The 21,394-nt window shown below is 42.3% G+C and overlaps 5 protein-coding genes across 8 annotated transcripts in view; 3 read left to right on the forward strand and 2 right to left on the reverse strand.

The window, feature by feature from the left end:
- The window catches only part of apoba (apolipoprotein Ba), a 29,326-nt gene extending 26,467 nt beyond the window's left edge, over window positions 1–2,859 (forward strand). For 2 of the 3 annotated variants that reach the window (XM_035609895.2, XM_035609896.2), the window contains exons 27-30: window positions 45–156; window positions 1,011–1,043; window positions 1,164–1,350; window positions 1,478–2,859. In XM_035609895.2, coding sequence (XP_035465788.2) covers window positions 45–156; window positions 1,011–1,043; window positions 1,164–1,350; window positions 1,478–2,608 — 1,463 coding nt within the window. In that variant the 3' untranslated portion in view covers window positions 2,609–2,859. The remainder of the gene's footprint in view (window positions 1–44; window positions 157–1,010; window positions 1,044–1,163; window positions 1,351–1,477) is intronic. The other variant, XM_035609897.2, reaches the window with a different exon arrangement.
- A 1,968-nt stretch (window positions 2,860–4,827) lies between these two features.
- On the forward strand, window positions 4,828–11,526 carry ldah (lipid droplet associated hydrolase). Of its 2 annotated transcripts, none has more exons than XM_035609911.2 (7): window positions 4,828–4,919; window positions 6,210–6,356; window positions 7,420–7,554; window positions 9,023–9,192; window positions 9,406–9,646; window positions 10,475–10,557; window positions 10,645–11,526. In XM_035609911.2, the coding sequence occupies exons 2-7, from the start codon at window positions 6,218–6,220 to the stop codon at window positions 10,834–10,836; spliced, it is 960 nt and encodes a 319-aa protein (XP_035465804.2). In that variant the 5' UTR covers window positions 4,828–4,919; window positions 6,210–6,217; the 3' UTR covers window positions 10,837–11,526. The 2 variants fall into 2 exon arrangements, with proteins under 2 accessions (XP_035465804.2, XP_035465803.2); XM_035609910.2 differs by having other exon boundaries at window positions 4,843–4,966.
- A 935-nt stretch (window positions 11,527–12,461) lies between these two features.
- LOC118286538 lies at window positions 12,462–20,390 on the reverse strand. Its single transcript, XM_047337826.1, has 6 exons — window positions 19,985–20,390; window positions 18,111–18,484; window positions 16,382–16,602; window positions 15,680–16,301; window positions 14,556–14,568; window positions 12,462–13,743 (listed from the first exon to the last, which is right to left on the reverse strand). Exons 1-6 carry the CDS (start codon window positions 20,291–20,293, stop codon window positions 13,429–13,431), a joined length of 1,854 nt encoding a protein of 617 aa, XP_047193782.1. The 5' UTR covers window positions 20,294–20,390; the 3' UTR covers window positions 12,462–13,428.
- LOC124849365 (histone H2A) lies at window positions 16,061–16,756 on the forward strand. The gene has a single exon (XM_047327199.1). It carries the CDS (start codon window positions 16,203–16,205, stop codon window positions 16,587–16,589), a length of 387 nt encoding a protein of 128 aa, XP_047183155.1. The 5' UTR covers window positions 16,061–16,202; the 3' UTR covers window positions 16,590–16,756.
- Window positions 16,943–18,498, reverse strand: LOC118285931 (histone H2B 1/2-like). The gene has a single exon (XM_035609919.2). The coding sequence runs from the start codon at window positions 18,482–18,484 to the stop codon at window positions 18,107–18,109; it is 378 nt and encodes a 125-aa protein (XP_035465812.2). The 5' UTR covers window positions 18,485–18,498; the 3' UTR covers window positions 16,943–18,106.
- Window positions 20,391–21,394: the final 1,004 nt, after the last annotated feature.

A 21,394-nucleotide genomic window follows, 5' to 3' on the forward strand; every position in this document is an offset into this window, starting at 1 on the left:
TATATATATATATATATTATACAATTTTGCCTTTGTTTCCTCAGCCAGTGCAACCCTTGGATTTGATAATGGAGTTATCAATTTAGATGGGAAATGCAACCTAATTCACAATGATGTAAATGTCAACTGGCAACATGTTGTGGCACAAAACCTGAGGTAAGTGTTGTATAACATTTTTGCTTTTTGGATATCAAATTGTATTCGAAATTGAGATTTTTTTTCTCCACTTAATCAAAACATGTGAAATACAATTCATACATCTTAATTTCCAAAGACAAATTGTATTACACAGTATTCTGACCCCATTTGCACTTCAGTTATGGGTAGCAATGCAAACCAATCTCAAAAAAGATAAATGAAAATGCCTCTAAACAGCATTTATTTGAGAGGGGGGGTCAGGGCTTCGGGAGCAGGACCCAAACAATGGCAAAACCTCAGGAACATGGATAGAAATCACCAGGGAACGGAGCAGGAACAAACAAAGTGCAAAGAGAAGAACTGACAACTTTCCTTTTGCATAGGAAAGGAAAGTAGAATTCGAACATCTCTTATCGTGGCTGAAGATGAAATACTTCCGGGTCCACCTTAAAAATTTTACTCAGTTAGGAACCTTCCTAATCAAAATTGACAATTTGATGGCAGCCTAATTACACAAGAGGCCAGAGATAATTCAACACAGGAAGTGAACAGGAAGTGAATGCAAAGTAACACAGGAAATACCAATCTCAAGATGAACAAAAAAAAGGGATCACAAAAAAGTATTCGGAGAGTTCACTATTTCAGGCAGACCATGACAAGAAAAGCACTATCCAGTTTACAAATGTAAATTCATCTGTCTTGACTTCACCAGTAAACATCTAGTTAAGGTGATCAGTACAGGAATCCTATTCTTAGGTAAGCAGTCTATTTGGTGTTGTTTCAAGCTAATGTAATGCTCTTTAAGCTGCTACCCGTGGTTGAACAAGATAAATATTACTGTAGTATAGATACAACTTTTTTTATTGCTTCAGGGTGAAACGCCATATCCCTCTGGCTGATTTAATGTAAGTTTTTTTTCTGCTTTTCCCTGCATATTTAAGAAGCTCCCAAAGTGTTTTCACTCTTGGTTCAACCAAACACACACTAGAAAAAATACCTCCATAACCTGTTTGTCTGTTTTACAGGGAGTCGCGTCATACTCTCAATGTTGACATCACGAGCCGAACATTCACTGATGTGAGCTTCCGCTTTGCTTGCCGCAAAGATGGCATCACAACATCCATGTCTTCTCCATCATCTGGTTTCCTTGGATTGCATTTTCAGCACAGGTCTCCATCACAGCTGTATGGAAAACTATTCAGCCGCTACCTGGTAACTGTCTAAGATCTTTAATTTGCATCTTGTTTATCAACATCAAACTATTTTTTAAAAAAAATGATGTAGTGCAACCTGACACAGGTTTAACTGTGTTCTTCTTGATTTCTTTCCTCAACTCAAGTCTACTCCTGAGAAGGATACAGATGTTTTCACTGCCAAAGCCATGCTGAAAAACTCCCAGAAGTTACTTTTACAGATGTCATGGAATTTGGACTTTCTCCATGATGTCATTGAGGGGACCAAGGACAGGATTCCTGCTATGAACAATGCTATGCTCAAGTTCATTAACAAGTACCACACTGCCCACTTTGGTTTTGACCTCAACCGAGGTAGCATGAAGCTGAAAACCAAGGTTTCTAATGTCATAGATAGGGCCTATGATGAGGTTCCTATGTCTCTAAGCACACTGCAGAGTTCAATCCAAAATCTCGGGAATCAAGGAAAAGACATGTATAGGGAGGCTTCTGACAGCTTGATGTTAATAAATATGCATGATGTTAAAGACAGATTTGCTCACGCGGCTCAGCAAGTCTTGAAACACAGTGAAAACCAGATAATTTTCTTGCTGGATGCACTCACACAGTTCTTGAGTGACACAAATTTTACAGTGCCTGGATCTGAAGAGAAGCTTTCGAGCCTGGAGATGTTCTATCAAGCTCGTCGGACTATATCAAAAGCCACTGACAGGGCAATCCAAAGGTTTACCAGACTCGTTAGGGAGGTTTCTAGATACATCAGAGAAATAGAGTTCACCATACCTGGAACTCAAGTTGTTGTCAATGGAAAGGAGATCATGGACCAACTTTTCAGTTTTCTTCACAAGACGGTCAATAACTCCTTCCAGGTGATTATTGAAAAGGCTGAAATTTTCCTTACCTACCTAAAAAATGAGAACAACGAAATTGCTTCTCAGGTTGATGTTGCCTATGCAGAGGTTCTGCAATCTTCAAAAGGCCACATTGACGAAGCAAAGAGACACATGGCTGGATACAAAGACCTTACCAAACGGAAGATTCATGAGGCTTATAATGCTTTAAATATGGAATTTTCAAATAACAACACCAAGGAGTTTATCAGTATTCTGCAGTCACATCTTTATGGAGGACTTAATGAAGGTGTAGACTTAATGAGAAGGGCATCCCAGAGCACAGCACCGTACATTAGAGTGACCAATAAAAAGACTGACATTGAAATCCCTTTACCCTTTCTTTGGAAGTCTTTCAGCGAATTCCCAAAGCAATATAGTCAGTGAATCATTCATCTGTTAATAATGGCTGACCTGATTTATTTGTCTGCGTGAAAAAAATTACTTTTTGTATGATGCCAAGGAAAATTTTTGTATATGATTTGACTTGCATGAAACATGTACTAATTATTCTTTTATGTATCTTTTTATTTGTTAATTCACACAGTTACGGCCTACAAATGTTTAGCCTGTACTGAAAGACACTGTTTGATCATGGTGTTCAATTAAACAATAATAAATATGGATTTTTGATTACACAAACTGTCTCGACAATTCTGTATACTGATTATGAAAAAAATATTAGTAGCAGAGATTCGTCTTAAAGAAGGTAGTGAGACATTTATTTAACAATATGAAAATCTGTGATGCCTGAAAATTAAATCAAAGTTAATGTTCAAGTTCAAGTGCCAGAATTTGCTCAGTATACTTTTATGTTTTTTAATTAAAACATTTTTTTTAATTTAGTGCCTATTACACACAACATTAAATTACATTCATTAAGCTGAAATCTTTTTACAAAAGCGACTTGTGCAAGAATCATGAGAGTACATGACATTTATCAAGTGCTCCATTCTCACTTTTGTTCACATTTTTTTGGTAATGATTCAAGGACTAAGGTGTAGTCTGAACAGGTGATTTTAGTTTGTTTATAGTTTGTTTGCAAATGTTTTTTATTACATTGTCTGTGTCCTGCTTGTGTTACCTCACATTGTCATCATGAGTCACTGGAAAAGTAAACCATAATTTTTTATGAACTGTGTGCAGGATTATGTTCTTTGTCCTTGTCAGGTGTGGATGGTCATCACTGGGATGGGATCATGACTAAACCCAGATGAAACAATAGACATAGTGTAAAACGTTCACCTCCTTTTGAAAAACAATGGGCCGTGTGCAAAAAGATTTTAGAGAACTTGTGACATTCTCCAATTTCTCTTTGTCTTTGAAAAACACTGACTTGTGATGAATTACATTTGGTATGAAAACAGGAGTCTATAGGCCTATAGAAGCATAACTAAGAGACCCACTCACAGGACTCACTTGAGCAACTCTACTATAAGCTAAATCAAAGAGGATTCACATGCTCACAAGACAACGAAAGAATCACCTTACTGCCGTCAAATCAGTTTGAAGTCGGATGTTCAGCAGACAGTATTATTTAAAAGGGTGTTTGTTAAAAATAAACCATCTTGAAAAATGATTTCCATTTAGCACACACCACTTGATATTGGATATTGGGGGCCTACTTTATTCATCAAAATCTCCCAGTGACCCAGTGTTCAAACACAATAGATAATGGCGCAGACACTTTGATTGGCTGCACCAACAACACCGCAAAAGCAGTTTGTAAACATCCATCGTCGACACCTTGACAGGCGTGCTAGCGGGTGGCACTGCAACACTGAGGTTTTGGCCTATTGGTTTGTGCCTCGGTCTCCCATACCCGAGGTTGTGGGTTCGCGGCCCAGAAAAGGAGCAGGAATATCACAGCAACAACATCAAAGAAAGAGACAAGCTCTTTCCACATTCGCTTACTGCTTCTTTAATCATTAGACATTAGTACTTTGTACATTCATAAATTATATTTTAATAGAACTATTTAATGGCTATGGAAATGGTTATATAGGTCTTGTGACCTATAATTTTGGTTCAAAATATTTTCTAAAATATGTGGCTACACAGTCTGAACATTACATAGCATTACTTTGTCTATTTACTTATCAATTATTAGCATAATAATCAAAGATCATTTTATTGCTTTTCACTGTTCCACATCTTTTGACTGAGCTGAGAAGAGATTCTGACGAGTCTGATTATTCTTGCACAATGACATTGAGCTGGAACTTTGTCCTCGCAGTAATATCACAGACCTACGGACTACTCATCTACTTCTTTCCTTTTTACAAAAAATACACACACATGCACACTTATATATAATATATATTCTGTGGTATTTGCTCAAATTATATGATTTAGGGTATTGTAATAGATATAGTTCAGTTGTAGGTTTTCTTCTCTATAATTTATTCGATTTCTTGTCATATATTATTCATTGTAAAGTCTTTTTGTGTTTCTCAACTGTTAGCCTGTCTCCACGTTACTGTAACATGTGAAGCACTATTGAGTCTTGCCTGCCGACGTGCCAGTGCTGTAGGGGGCAGTATTGTAGCTGAATGTCGGATGGAAACCGCCTTTTAACAAAAAGAAGAAAGGTATTGTGGGAAGACGGCTCGGCTGACCAATCACAACCCAGCACTGTGCGAGTGAGGAAGTCCTCGCACCGAGCGCCACCTGAGCGCCACCGGAAGTCCTCGCACCGGTCAGTGAGGATGTCGCCTTAATGTCTTCTTTCTCCGTAACTTAGAGGTAAAACATGTTTCGGTCTACATCATACGTGTCACACAGCGACAGAAATCAAGCTGCGCGGAAACAAGCTAGTGTCACCCAGTGGCTTGTCTTCACGTTGAAGTCATCGTGAGCGCTAGCGATACTCTGAGACCAAACTACACCTAGTCGGATCAATTTAACAAGAGGAGGACACCGTGACACGCTACATGTCGCCGCATGTGTCAGATTAAACAACTGATCTTTTATTCGGTGCCAAGAAATCTGCAATAACCTGAAATGCCAATTGTTTTAAGATCACATGTTGGCCTTCTCATCGTGCTCTTCTTATGTAAAAGCTGTGTAGGATAGAGTTCACTGTTGAAGGGAGCTTCTGCACGCAGCACTCGCTTTATTATCATTATCATTATTTTACACGCGTACATACACGAAGCTACAACAGACACTGAAAGCCCATCAGTACTGTCAGACAAGGACACAAACATGTTCAGCATCCATAATGTATAGAATGATACACACATTCATAAAGAATAATACATAAATTCATAATGAATAGAATAATACACACTTTTTTTTTAAATACATACATTCATAATGAATAGTATAATACACACATTCACAATGTATAGAATAATACATACATTCATAAAGAATAATACATACATTCATAATGAATAGAATACTACACACACTTTCAAAAAGAATAATACACTCATTCACAATGTATAGAATAATACATACATTCATAAAGAATAATACATACATTCATAATGAATAGAATTATACACACATTCAAAAAGAATAATACATACATTCATAATGAATAGAATAATACACACATTCACAATGTATAGAATAATGATAATAATGATTATTATGATAAGGTCAATTATTAATTAAATGTCCTCTATATACTTTATATTATCGCCGATGAACACATCAATGTGAAACAATGTTTGATCTGAGATGTCATTCTTTCATGTGGGTACATGAGGGGGGGCAGTAACAGTTGAATCCCCAGTATCAGTGCTATCTAAGTTTGCCTGGTTTTTATTCCCCACTTGCTCTTGAAACCCTGACGCAGACAAAGTGCACCACCTTTGGACCGTGCTGACAAACTGTCGTAGCTGTGAGTTCACTGTGGTATCACAGTGTTACAGCAGCTTGGGTTGAAGCTCCTGAACACAGCATTACAATGTGACCTTTATAGTTAATTAAATCAAATGACCGTTGGCTTTCTGAACCCCCTCCCTTTTCTTGCAAGCTGATGAGATGGAAAACATGGTGACGGACATCAGGGATGAACCACAGACCGACTTCACCTACTGCTCTGGAGCCAACACAGAGGTCCTTAAATTTGGCTCCTGCCAGTTACATTCCGGACACAAACTCCTGTTTCTTATCATTCCGGGTGAGTTGGACTAATACTCTGTTGGACTAATAATGGTCGTTTCATTTGCCTCGTGGTGACCAGTTGTTTGCTAACTTTGTAAACAATTGGTCATTTATCCATCATGTTTTGGTCATCTGGGAAAATGTGGCTGTCGACTCATTGGACGGCAAGAGCTATGATTTGTATTTTGTAAGCCTGCTCCTCCAACCAGTAAGTAGCCGTGTGAGAGTTTCTACTATTATAGATTTGTACTCCTGAACCACCTGGAGGTGCACATTTCAGTTTTAATTTGGAAAACCATGCAGGTCATTATTTCTCTCAGAATGAGATTATGTCACGGATGCCTCCACTCTGCAACATTTATCATGTACTGCGCCACTGTGCACCAGAGGTGTGTGTTAGTGACATGCAGTCTTCAAACTGAACTTTAACACTTCAGTACTCCATCCATCCATTATCTTTACCACTGGTTCTCAAACTGTGGTGGTACGTGAGCTCCCTCTAGTGTTATGTGGGAGGAACCGCCGAAATTTTAATTAAAAACAGGCCTAATACTATAAAATTCGAATGAAAATACTTAGGTCACTGAAATGTTATTTAAAAATGTTTTGCCTTTGCTATAAAACTCTGTTATTTAGATATCCACCTGCTAAGGTTACGTCCATGAACGTTACGCGCTCACCATGTAGGCCTACTAGAAAAAACTGTGATGGCAGAGATAGCGGCGGCAAAATGAATAATTCCAGAACACTGCAATCGTGGCTCCAAACGGGAAGAATTAGGATGGAGGGCAACATTTCGAGCTGGAGCCAATCCCAGCTGACAGAGGCGAGAGGCGGGGTTGACTCTGGACTGGTCGCCAACGCCAACATATCACAGCGAACCAACAGTCAATCACCTGTTCCTTGTACAGTTTCACTAGTGTCATCGTTCTCCTTATTATCATCCTATTAACTAGCTGTGCCTCTTTGTGTGGTAGGTGTTACTTGAGGAATTGATCTCATCAGGCACCGTGTAACAACATTTGCTCACGATAGCTAATGGTATGAGGAGGTATACAAGGTTTTCCTCCTCTGTACAGGTAATCCTGGCATCGTGGGCTTCTACAGAAGCTTCATGCAAACGCTTCATAGCAAGTTTGGCTACCGTCACCCGGTGTGGGCTGTGAGCCACGCTGGCCACTGTGTGCCTCCGGACTCCATGGACATGGTCGAAGGTATTTTCTTGTTCTCAAGTTTCCACACTGATCTAAATGATTGTATTCAATGAGAATATGGAGGGGGTGGTGGGGGTTGTATCTGTTACTTATGCATAGTTAATATGTTACCTTATGGAGATGGTGATCGGTGATGTCATTTTACGGAGTCTGGAGGAGAAGTGGAAGTAGCGAAAGTCGGAGTCCCACTGTTGCAGAGGGAACAACCGAAAACGTCTTTTTATGCCACATTTTTAAACATTACCTTAAAAAATAAAATATATCCATCAAATGTACGCTAAAGGATGTATTTAACTGTTATAATACCTGGCCAAATAACACTTGAAAAAAACAGTTTTCTACGGAAACTAAAGCAGTGAAAGAAATACATCCTTTAGCGTACAATTGATGGAAATATTCTTTTTTTAGATAACGTTTAAAAATGTGGCGAAAATACGTTTTCCGGTGGTCCCCTCTGCAACACACATACGCTACTTCCACTTCTCGTCCAAACTCCGTAAAATCGCTGATCACTATCTCCATAAGGTAACATATCGATCGCTGATCACCATCTCCGTAAGGTAACATATTAACTATGCATAAGTAACTACCCCACTTCAAAATCACTGAACTATCCCTTTAAGGAGTAATTTGTGGCAGTTGAATATGACACACCGTACAGGGTTCCCCTGCGTCCTGGAAAACCTGGAAAATTGTGACACATTTTCCAGTCATGGAAAATACATGGAAAATGAGAGAAAAATTTAAATGTCCTGGAGAAATCTTGTGTTGTCCCGGAAATGTTTTCCAATTTTGCTTTTAGCTGAGAATGAACTGCTCCCAACTGAAAGTTCACCAGATTGATGGATTTAACTTTAAAATGTACAAAATTGTTCCCCCTACTCAGGGACAAGGCCCTGATTGTGTACCAGGGGTTAGTGCCCCCTTTGTCATTGAGTGTTGAACCTGACATATAGTTTCAGTATTATCACCTACATGCATCAAATTGTGTAGGCTTGTGGGACTCGAGACGGAACAACTTTTCGCAATATAGTGTGTGTGAGTGTGAGTTGACAATCTGGACAGATAAAAAATAGGACTTCAAATTACTGTCAAAACCAAATGCCTGTTGCAAAAGTGTTAGAGAAAAGGGAAGAGCTGGCAGTTCTAGCAACAACTGTCAAGAGAGACTACACTGAACTCCATAGGGAACAGTGTATGTCTGTGGTACCAGCTAGATCATCACTGAAAATGTCCCTGGAAAAGTCCTGGAAAATGATCTCTAGAAAAGAGTGGGAACCCTGACAGGTTATTGTCTAGAGAGTTATTGTACTAAGCACCGTCCATCCAAACATGGTTAATGGGGGGAATCTACTGTATTGCAGCTGAGTTAGTAGACTGTCCAGCATTCAACACTGGTAGGCAGTGATTGTACTAGACTTATATCGCACTGTATTTTGAACATATCACGTGTCTGTCTTTTCCACAGATGCCTCCTTCGCAGCTGAGGGAGATGTGTTTGGTCTGAACGGGCAGATTGAACACAAGCTGGCCTTCCTCAGGGAACATGTTCCCAGAGAGACCCGCCTGGTCCTGGTTGGGCACTCCATCGGCTGCTACGTCATTCTAGAGATGATGAAGAGAGATCCTGACCTCAAGGTTAATCGCCGCACGTCACCATGTCACAAACATACACCTATGTCAGACGATGATTTTCAAACACCAGCAAATTGAAAAGCAAGCCGATCGAATGGCATGGGACAACTCCCTGTTTCTATTCAGGGGGTTTCCATAATTTACAAGTAGCTCTAGTGACCCTCAGAGTGACTCTTTCACCCCTTACAATTTCCCCTTTTTTAAAATTTCATACAGATTCTGAAGGCTGTCATGCTGTTTCCCACCATTGAGCGCATGGCTCAGACCCCTCAGGGGAAGGTCATGACCCCTGTGCTGTGTCACATGCGCTATGTGGCCTACCTGCCTCTCTTCCTGCTCTCGCTGCTGCCCGACACGCTGAAAAGCAGCCTGGTCAAACTGGTGTTTGGTGGCATTCACTCTCTGGACCTCAGCGTGCTCCGGCCTACTGTCGGTCTGCTCAGTGGAGACTGTGCAGGTCGGTAAAGCTCTGTTGTTGTCCGTGATCGGTGTGTACATGTACACGTTGAATCAGTTCTGTTCATGTGGGAGACATTTTACTGTTGTTTTGCTTCGGATTTGATCTTCTTGCTTTATCTGACACAAGGAGGTAACATTCAGTCGTAGTGGACAGTTTGTACTGTGTAATGGTGCAGTCACACCGGCGCAAATTATTCACGTGAGTAGATTACAAACAAAGTCAATGCAAAGACACGAGTAGACGCGAGTAACTTCGCATTAATCAGTCGAGAGTAATTAGCTTCAGTCACTTCAGTCGCTTCAGTCGCTTGAGTTCTAATATTTGAACTCAAGTGAATAATTTTCGTTACGCATTGAAGCGATAGCGTTGAGATCCTCCCTCCGTCACTGTCGTCAGACGTCCTGTCATTGTATCATTAATTGAGGATCACTGTTGTTTCTGTGCAAAACGACGCAAAAATTTGCATCGTGTCCTGTGTGAAAGCACCGTGATGGTGCCCTTTGGGGGTGGGCAATAATAGCCTTAAAATTAGATCACGATAGTTCAAAGAAATTTGCAATAATGTATGACAATATAGAAGAAAAAAATACCGAACAACATTTTATTGGCGATTGCAGCTTGCAGGCAGCAGATATTATTAATGCATTTTCCATCCTTCTTTTTCAACTAGCTAGCCACTGTCATTGCTGGCAGACTACCAATTTCAAAGTGTGAATCTATCGCCAGACGGTGGCACCAAGCCCCTGTCTGTTGTTCTAACCGCAGGACGTGTCTTTGAGTATGTGACAAATTAACAACTGATTCAAAGCTAATCTCTTTTTGTAGCTAATGCGATGTACATGGGTGCTCAGGAAATGAAGAAAGTTCTGGAAAGGGACAATTTAACCATCACGAACAATCTTGAAAAGGTAAAAGAGACGCCTCCTGTATGCACAGTCTGAGCTGATTCCTGTGAATGTTACTGCGTAGTAAACCATGTATCTGTTGTATTTCAGCTCATATTTTATCATGGAAGCACGGACCACTGGTGCCCTGTGCAGTATTATCATGACATCAAGCGGGACTTTCCTCGGGGAGATATCAGACTGTGTGAAAAAGGGTTCCGCCACGCCTTTGTCCTGGATGCAGGGAGAGAAGTCGGCAGAATGGTGGCAGAATGGATCCGTGGGGATTTGACAAATCTTTAATCTTTTCGCCTTCTGGTTACCGCGACGACACTGTTCAGTGGAAAAGATGGCGTTTTCTCTTTTAATTAGCTGTGATACGTGAACTGACTTCAAATGACTGAATATAAATGGTTTAGTGGTGGGAGGATATCAAATATGAATTTTAATATATATCATATTTATATAATGATGTAATGTCATTTGGTGAAGTGTGGCAACCTAAACAGTATAAACAATATGACAAAGTCTTCATGCACTGCAGTGTTTCAAGGGACATTGAGGGCCCCAGGCCAAACCTCATCATTCCAATTTTAAAAACGATGCGTTATTATCAACGGCTTACTTTGTGCATATACATACATAAGTAGTAGTGACATTTAAAGGGGCGGTAAGCAATTTTAATCCAATACACTTTTTGTAACAATCAGCGAATATTTTCTTACAAAAACAAATCTGGGTTTTCAGCGCAGCCCTGCCTCTGTAAATCAAAAAACAAATAAAATGGTGAGGACCGCACCTCAGAACACTGCAGCTTGTGAACATCAGTCGTCGACACCTTAAGAGACGTGCTAGTCAAACGCTATAGCCAAGCCGTTTTGTATGTGTGTGTGTATATATATATGTAACTTGTAATTGAAACACTGACTTTGTTATACCGAATAAAGAAAGGAAAGATATTGCGATTGTGTGAAAAACTGCTAACATCCTATTTTTCATGTTTCATGTTGTTGTGTCTCTCACCCTTCAATTTCCCATCATCCCTCAGCCGTTGACCCGGTAAAAAAGACATAACACAAATGTCTAACTGGTGCATTAAAGCACAGGATATCATCACTGGTCATCACATCAGTTTGCTGTTTTCTCACGTAGAAGCGAAGATGTTGTGGTTGAGTTAACTTCCATTGGATTAACTAAAGAAAATTTTAATAAAAAAGCAAAACTTAACGTATGTCCATCTCTTCTATCTTTCCTTCTTGATTTTTCACTGCAACTTTTGGATCAGTACCTATTCCAATTTTGAACTAAAAGTTACTTAAATGTTTATTCATACAAAGAAAAAATATACTGTATTCTCTGCTTAATAAAAGCTTATAACTTGAGTTTTTTTTCATAATAATTTCAAACATAAATATGTTGACAAGAATAAACGTATACAGTATGTTACCATGTAGATCTGTATAAACCACATGTTTAATATGATTCATTAAATTTGCCCAACTCCAATAATAACTGCAGAGGGACATAATTTAATACCCATAATATGTCAGATGTGTCGTCAGTTTGACCAGCGGTCCAAACTTGGCAAGAAAAACAGGCAAATGAATATAAAGAGATAAATGTTCCATGTTCCAACCAAAGTCCATTCTGCAACAATCAGATCAACCCACGTTCCTCCTGCTACCTACATCTGCAGCTCTCCACCATGGCCTCATACTGAGAGGATGCTGACGGCGCTGAGCTTAAGGATGCGGCAACTAGGGGAATGATATCTGGTTCCATAGAGTTCATGATGGCATTGTTTGAGGGCTCCAGGTGGGAGCGCGGGGGGGGGGGGGGGGGGGGGAGTCGCAGACCCCATCACAGTGGGGTCTAAATTCTCAACAAAAAAATGTGGGTGTACTGCTTAAGACATGTTGCCTGTAGTGGAAAACAAAGTGGATTTTGTCTAAGTATTTTATTCCGTTGCGAGCAGAAGGCAAACAGGTTTCACAGAGCACACAGTGCTCAGGGCAGTCTGAAAAAGTGTTGCGCCGAGGTTTGTTCTCAGCGGAGCTTTATAGTGATAAGAAGAAGAGGAGCTTCCACATTGATGGAGGCCTGCCCACAAGCAGTGTAGTGCTGTAAAAAGATATATGGCACAATGGGAAAGATACATGTGATAATGGGAGTGAGGGGAGAGGATATATTGTAATGGAATGGGGCCAGGGGTCGGAGCAGGAGGTCAAGGTAAGGGGGGCATAAGCTATCTGGTTCTCGCAGAACAGTGCACGTGAATATATAGAATATTTTTTATTACATGCCTTACTATGACAAATGTGAGCTGTGATACTATTAATTACAGCAAAACTGCAACCAGTATTTAACTGGGAACCAAGTATCAGCATCAAATGCCAAAAAGCTAATTATTGCAATTTTAAAACAATGTCTTATAGTTACACATTAATTTTTTTTTTTTTTAGGTATAATAAAATCTGCAAATGTACTAGTGATACACAAATACATACAGTAATCTGTTAATCATGGGTAGGTCTGACAGAGGTAGAGCTGCAGAGGATAATGATTTTAGAATTTTTTAGTTGGGGTTTCTCCTGGTGAAAGATCGTGTAGTGTGATAACAATGAGTTACCAGTCGCCAAGAATGATTCAACATGTTTTCTACCACATGGAAAAGGAGCAACATTCCTAAATGTTTATTATTTTAGTCACACTTAAAACGTTCATCTCATCCCGATTGGTGAGTGTTGACCTGCAACCAATCATCATCATCTGTGTGCGTGCGTGCGCGTGTGTGTGCGTGTGTCCATCAGAGGATGAGAGCTCTCAGGGACTGAGTGTTTGGCTCTTAAAAGAGCCGTTGTGTTGTTGGTGGTGGTGCGTTCAGGTGCTGGTGGTTTATCCTCCGAAGCCGTACAGAGTGCGGCCCTGCCTCTTCAGAGCATACACCACGTCCATGGCGGTCACGGTCTTCCTCTTGGCGTGCTCGGTGTAGGTGACGGCGTCACGGATCACGTTCTCCAGGAAAACCTTCAACACACCGCGGGTCTCCTCGTAGATCAGACCGGAGATGCGCTTCACTCCGCCACGGCGAGCCAGGCGGCGGATGGCGGGCTTGGTGATGCCCTGGATGTTATCACGGAGAACTTTACGGTGACGCTTGGCGCCTCCTTTACCGAGTCCTTTTCCTCCCTTGCCGCGTCCGCTCATCTTCTCTGGTCGGTTGAGAGTTAGTCGATGATGTTACAGTCAGTCACAGCTATTCAAAGTCTGTGTGAGGACGTGATAGAAGACAGAGGCGGACATATTCTACTTCTGTGGTTCTTCACTGATGCGTAATGGTGCGTCAGCGCCTCCACAGGAGGAGTCAGGAACAGCATGTCTCCTATAAGACTGTCTTCGCTCCACATGACTTTGTTGACACAGTCCATCCATCCATGTCTACCTTTATCCATTTAAAGGTCGCCTGGGGCTGGAGCCAATCCCAGCTGACATTGGGCGAGAGCCAGCCAGCCAGCCTATCTCAGGGCCACATACAGAGACAGACAACCATTCACTCTCACATTCACACCTACGGTCAATTTAGGGTCTCCAATTTACCTAACCCCATTCTGCATGTGTTTGGACTGTGGGAAGAAACCGGAGAACCCGGAGAGAACCCACGCATACACGGGGAGAACATGCGAACTCCACACAGAAAGGCCCTGGTTGGTTTGAACCGGGATTCAAACCCAGAACCTTCTTGCTGTGAGGCGAAAGTGCTAACCAGCAGTGCAGCTTGTTGACAGACTCCTGTGATTTAAATGTTTGTGTCTAAGTCGGTTGAAATTTGACTGTCAAGTCATCAAACCACATAGAGATACTATGGCACAGGAGGCTTCTACTTCCAGCCTTGTGAAAAAGTGCAGCCTCTGCTGTGCCCTGGAGCAAACAGCCTCCACATGGACCTTCCACACTCGCTGTTCATCCATGTGGATGCTCAGGTGCCTGTAGGAGTCCACCTGCGCTGCAGTCTGGTCATGGACGACCACCAAGAGACTCGGAGTCAAACCCGTCTCTCCAATACTACATTTCAAAATCCTCAATGTTAAACGTAAACACATGAAATGGAGAAAGTCCATCTGGGACAGTGTCTTGTAAACATTGACACTTGATGAGGAGACCATCAACCCGTCATGCGTCGGTTCAGCTGCGGATCGTCCATCAACAGTATGTCAAGGTTTCTTAGTGGCTTTAATTATTATGAATCAGTCTTCACACATTTTCTGAGTCTTCATGTTGTGTAAGTTTTCCTCAGGTGTCACCTCATGATGATTTAACTCATGGAGAGATGAATATATTTGTACACTTCATAGTGTTTTCCTTTTGTTCTAGGTTTCCCTGCTCCGATGACTGGATGGGAGGCCACACAGGTTCTACTTGTACTCGTCTCGCACTCAAACAGTTTAAGGTGCTATTACGGGTTCGTCGGTCCACAAAAACCCTATTATAGACCTATTATAAATGTCAAACCTCACCATGTAATTTAACTCATGTTTTACTTCTGTCAGACTGGCAAACCCCTGACCTGTTATTAACATCATTATCATTTGCTATGATTTTATTATTACTTGTTTATTATTTGATATGAGTAATTTTATTTTGTTATTTTTTTATCATTACCACTTTTATTATTTTTTGTCTGTTGGCTTATTTGTGTGTATGTAAGTTTTAGATCTAGAGATTGTTAAAAACAACAACACCGTTTTGGTGATCCTATGTAGAGCAGCTGGACTGTTTTTCAAGCACATCGATGCACAATGGTGATAACTATGCCATATTATTGTTGTCTCGTGCCATATCTTTCAATAAAAATATAATAAAAGGTTTCCTGCTCTATTAAAATTGAATTTGGTTCATGTCATTGCCGTTTTCTTAGTGAGTTTACAAATGAAACCACCTAATATATTTCATTTATTGGCTAATTGAAGCTACTAAGGAGTGAGAGCATCAGAGGACCGTTGTCTCCAGGTCAGAGTCAGTGGCTCTTAAAAGAGCCGGTGTTGTGGTCAGTGGAGCAGCAGCAGGTTACGCCCTCTCCCCTCGGATGCGGCGGGCCAGCTGGATGTCCTTGGGCATGATGGTGACCCTCTTGGCGTGGATGGCGCACAGGTTGGTGTCCTCGAACAGGCCGACCAGGTAAGCCTCGCTGGCCTCCTGCAGAGCCATGACCGCGGAGCTCTGGAAGCGCAGGTCGGTCTTGAAGTCCTGAGCGATCTCTCGCACCAGCCGCTGGAAGGGCAGCTTGCGGATCAGCAGCTCCGTGGACTTCTGGTAGCGACGGATCTCTCTCAGAGCCACGGTACCGGGCCTGTAGCGGTGAGGCTTCTTCACGCCGCCGGTGGCCGGCGCGCTCTTGCGGGCAGCCTTGGTGGCGAGCTGCTTCCTGGGAGCTTTGCCTCCAGTGGATTTCCGAGCGGTCTGCTTGGTCCTCGCCATGTTGCTGCTTGATTCTCTGAACAGGAGGAAAGTGGAGCGCAGGGCCGCGACACTCTGCTCTTTATCTGCGGGGCCGCTGTGACGTGGTGACGCTGCGCTGCTGGGAGCCTCCTCTCTGGTTGGTCCCGCTCGATCCGCGGACATAAAGCGGGGGGTTTGCGCTCTTTGCGCCACATTGTCTGAGACCAGGAACAATGAGCGGACGAGGAAAGACCGGCGGAAAGGCCCGAGCGAAGGCGAAGACCCGCTCCTCCCGTGCCGGGCTCCAGTTCCCAGTCGGCCGTGTTCACAGGCTGCTGCGCAAAGGCAACTACGCGCAGCGTGTGGGCGCCGGCGCCCCCGTCTACCTGGCGGCTGTGCTGGAGTACCTGACCGCTGAGATCCTGGAGCTGGCTGGAAACGCCGCCCGCGACAACAAGAAGACCCGCATCATCCCCCGCCACCTGCAGCTGGCCGTGCGCAACGACGAGGAGCTCAACAAACTGCTGGGCGGAGTGACCATCGCTCAGGGCGGCGTGCTGCCCAACATCCAGGCTGTTCTGCTGCCCAAGAAGACCGAGAAGGCCGCCAAGTCCAAGTAAAGCTGCTGGACCCCTCCAACACAAAGGCTCTTTTAAGAGCCACACACTCCTCTGATGAGCAGCAAAGCTCCTCGTGTTTCATCGTCATCCTGTATCTTCAATAACAATAAAAATAATGTTAACATTCACATCAGGACCACGTGTTATTCACATGGTCGCTTTTTAAAGTTAGGTTCCGTTTCATCAAGCATCACGTATTTCTCTGCATCCAAGTCCCATTGATGATGTTCAACAAAGGTCAAGAGGAAACATGAAGGAAATCAACTTCAAGTCACTGATGATTCTTGAATGAATAACTTCCTGTGGCTGCATCCTGGTGTAACCCCATAATGGTGGAAAGGCTACACGTCATATATTGTATACATTTCTTTATTTATAATAACATGATACAGATGTGTTGCATACCCCTGTCCCCGGTGAGACTTCCCTACTATGACAGTTAGATTGGGATCATACAGAATGTATTGTGAATAATCATAGGATTATGGTTAAGACATGAGAAACGTGTTGATTATTGATCCCACATGAAGTGACGTTCAGCCTTTTCACGTGAAACGTTGTAGAACGTGTCTTTGTAATAACGTGGCTCTGCTCCGTCATCCACACAATATTCATGTTTTCATAAAACCTCAACTACACTACATTACTCGTTTTAGTGCAGTGTATATACTGTACACGTTGTAATGGAAACTAAACTGTTCACCTGTATTTATTTTTATTTTAAATGTGCGTGTTGTGGAATCTTTGAACTGAAACCTTCATAATTTATGTCATCAGATAACTTCCGGTTTTATTCTTTCTACCAGAAGAGGCTTCTGTGTTCTACTGAGAACTATTCTAGAACCATCATGTTAAAAACGGAAGAAAAACATGGACATCTTCAGTCAATATTCTTACACTTGTATGTGATTGTTTTGTAACTATTAAGTGACTTATGTAAGAAACCTCTTCACTGAAACTGGTTTCTCTTCAGTTATTAATAATTGTATTTATAATAATGTGTGGTGACAGCTCACTTGTTCCTCACTGCGCTTCAGACGACGAACGGTGTCGTGAGTAGTTCAGGGGCAGTCGGAAAGTCCGCGTGCAACGTTTTAAAACCAATTGAAACAAAGAGCAGAGCAATATTTTTAAATGGAAACAAAACATGCAGTCATCGGTAAAATGAGCTATACATCCATACAACCAAACCGTCACAAGATTCTGAAAAAACAGCTCGTATAGAAGGATGTGACTGCGTCATCTCTCCCTCCTGAGGCGAACGAGTAATTAACACGTAACTGGAACTATTAACGAGCTACATTATCCAAGATGTTACTAGGTTCACAACTGAGTGACTTGATCACATGTGAACATCTGTAAGTACAGATGTGACCTCACATCAATGTCACGTTTGAGATCTATCAATAATAATCTCTCTAAACACTGAGGAGTGTGAACAGTTTGCTCTTTCAGATGAAGTGTGTGGCTCTTAAAAGAGCCGTTGTGTTGGATGACTGCAGCAGCAGCAGAGCGGTTTACTTGGAGCTGGTGTACTTGGTCACAGCCTTGGTGCCCTCGGACACAGCGTGCTTGGCCAGTTCACCAGGCAGCAGCAGACGCACGGCGGTCTGAATCTCCCTGGACGTGATGGTGGAGCGCTTGTTGTAGTGAGCCAGACGAGACGCCTCAGCAGCGATGCGCTCAAAGATGTCGCTCACAAAGGAGTTCATGATGCCCATGGCCTTGGAGGAGATGCCGGTGTCGGGATGAACCTGCTTCATCACCTTGTACACGTAGATGGCGTAGCTCTCCTTCCTGGTCTTTCTCCTCTTCTTGCCTCCCTTGCCGGCGGCGGTCTTGGTCACGGCTTTCTTGGAGCCCTTCTTGGGCGCAGACTTCGCGGGCTCAGGCATCTTGATGATCCAAGTCTCCACAAAAGTGAGTGAACCAGTACAGGAGGCTGCCACTCTACTTATTCAGGCTCCATGCAAACACGGCTGTGTGGTTCCTCTGCTGTGATTGGTCTAACTGCTCACTGGGCTGGAGGAGGGGCTCTTGTTTCCATGGTAACGTGCCTTTGTTAAAGATGGCCCCAGTCTGCGTGTTGGAAAATGACATTTTCATGTATCATATTAGTCGATGTGATGGAGCCTCAGGATCAAATGACATTGTGATAAATAGGAGTTTGATCAGAGCGGAGAGCGACAGGCCGCATGGGTCATTCTGTGTCAAATCAAATAAGGTTTAGTTCAGATCTCATCAACATCATGAATGAGTCCAAAAACCAAGGTCTGGAAAACGATTTCCTCTTTTTGAGTCTTAACATTATTTCATTTGTATAACATGAAAAACAACTTCTCCAAAGTCTTGTTAGAAAACAACATCAGTATTGTTCCTTCACCAAACTGAATGCATTATCTCTGGCAACTGGTTTATTGTCTAAGTCGACTAATTATATTTTTATTTTATTCAAATGATAGAAAAGCCAATAAATGTATAAAGGAGAAACAAGTGTACATATTCTTTCTGATATCGTCTGTAAAACTAATACGATTACAGAGCTTGTAACTGAAAACAAAATGATTTTGTCCAAAGAAACAAAAAGAAAAATGGGAGGAGGGGAGTGGGAAGAAAAAATCATTTTCTAACTCAAATACAAACTTGTGGTCAAGTCTTGTCATTTATGGAAATTAATATTGAGAAAGAGCATTGGAAATGTATTGTAATTTTCATTTTTATTAGTCTAAAATTATATCAAAACCATAAAAGGGGCAGTATAAGTAAGGAGTGTGTGAAATTGAACTTGAGGGGAAAAAAATAAATAAAAACTAAAGGTAAAATTGAAAACTTCATTGATTGTGGTAAAAAAAACACTTAGTATAGTGTAGATCTCTACTAAGATACACAACTAGACTGTTAATAAATTAGATCCTTTTCTTGTTCATATTTTTTTATTTACAGTCTTTCTTGCCACAGACAAAACATTAAATGAAGTTACAGGAAGGAATCTCATGTACAGGAACAGGAAAGATGGAGGCCTTGACCATAAATTGGGGTTCGAGTTAAAGATACATTTCTGTAAAAATATTGCTCAGAGAAAGAAAAGCAAAGTGGATTGATGTGATGCAAGACGGCATGTGGTAGAATACACAAATATACAGAATAGATGATTTTAAACACCCTATTGACACATGTAGAAAATAATAGACGTGTCTAGTATGTTGGTAAACTGGCAGTGGTCACATGGAGCCACATTGTTGTATTGATATATAATTTTCCCACTGTATGTGTGTATGTGTGTGTGTGTGTGTGTGTCCATCAGAGGATGAGAGCTCTCAGGGACTGAGTGTTTGGCTCTTAAAAGAGCCGTTGTGTTGTTGGTGGTGGTGGTGCGTTCAGGTGCTGGTGGTTTATCCTCCGAAGCCGTACAGAGTGCGGCCCTGCCTCTTCAGAGCATACACCACGTCCATGGCGGTCACGGTCTTCCTCTTGGCGTGCTCGGTGTAGGTGACGGCGTCACGGATCACGTTCTCCAGGAAAACCTTCAACACACCGCGGGTCTCCTCGTAGATCAGACCGGAGATGCGCTTCACTCCGCCACGGCGAGCCAGGCGGCGGATGGCGGGCTTGGTGATGCCCTGGATGTTATCACGGAGAACTTTACGGTGACGCTTGGCGCCTCCTTTACCGAGTCCTTTTCCTCCCTTGCCGCGTCCGCTCATCTTCTCTGGTCGGTTGAGAGTTAGTCGATGATGTTACAGTCAGTCACAGCTATTCAAAGTCTTAGTGAGGACGTGATAGAAGACAGAGGCGGACATATTCTTCCTCTGTGGTTCTTCACTGATGCGTAATGGTGCGTCAGCGCCTCCACAGGAGGAGTCAGGAACAACAGGTTTAATATCTGCAATGATGCTCAATAAAAGTCAAAAGGAAACTAGAAGGAAATCAACTTTATCTCACTGTGACTCGTGGGAGTTCTGAGGAAAATAAGAAAGACACGTGCAAAGAAAACCGCAAAGCATATTTTGTATTTATATATATGAGAAGCATATTTGAATTAACTGCTTACTGGGCTGGAGGAGGGAGTTGTGTTTCCATGGTAACATGCCTTTGTTAAAGATGGAGCAAGTTTCCATGTAGAGGTTTGAGCTGACGCCTCACAGCACAAAGGTTCTGGTGTCGCATCCCGCTTCGCACCGACCGGGGCCTGGCGCTGCGCATGTCCCCCCGGGTCTGCGTGGGTCCTCTCCGGAACAGGCGTTTGATCAGAGCGGAGAGCGACAGGCCACATGCGTCATTCTGTGTCAAATCAAATAAGGTTTAGTTCAAATCTCATCAAAACAATGAACGAGTCCAAAAACCAAGGTCCGGAAATGATTTCATCTTTTTAAGCCTTTAAATTACTTCATTTGTATTAACGTGAAAAACATCTTTTCTCCTAAGTCCTTTCGGGGGATTTAAAAAAAAGGTACAATAGCGGCCCCAAGTGGACGTAGTACGCTCCTGCACCCGGATGTGGAGGCTGATGCTGGTGTATGAATAGAAAATAATATAGTAAAATATAATGAGACGATTTAAAGAATTTTCACTCCTATGGTCAATTTATAGTCTCCAATTAACCTAATCCCAATCTGCATGTCATGGACTATGGGAGGGAGCTGGAGAACCCAGAGAGAACCCACGCATACACAGGGAGAACAAGCAAACTCCACACAGAAAGGCCCTGGTTGTTGTTTTTTGCTCCGAACCAGAATTGGAACCAGGGACCTTCCTGCTGTGAGGCGACAGTGCTGACCACCACACCACTGTGCAGCTGACCTTGA

The sequence above is a fragment of the Scophthalmus maximus genome, chromosome 15, assembly GCF_022379125.1.
Source record: "Scophthalmus maximus strain ysfricsl-2021 chromosome 15, ASM2237912v1, whole genome shotgun sequence".
NCBI classification, from domain to species: Eukaryota; Metazoa; Chordata; class Actinopteri; order Pleuronectiformes; family Scophthalmidae; genus Scophthalmus; species Scophthalmus maximus.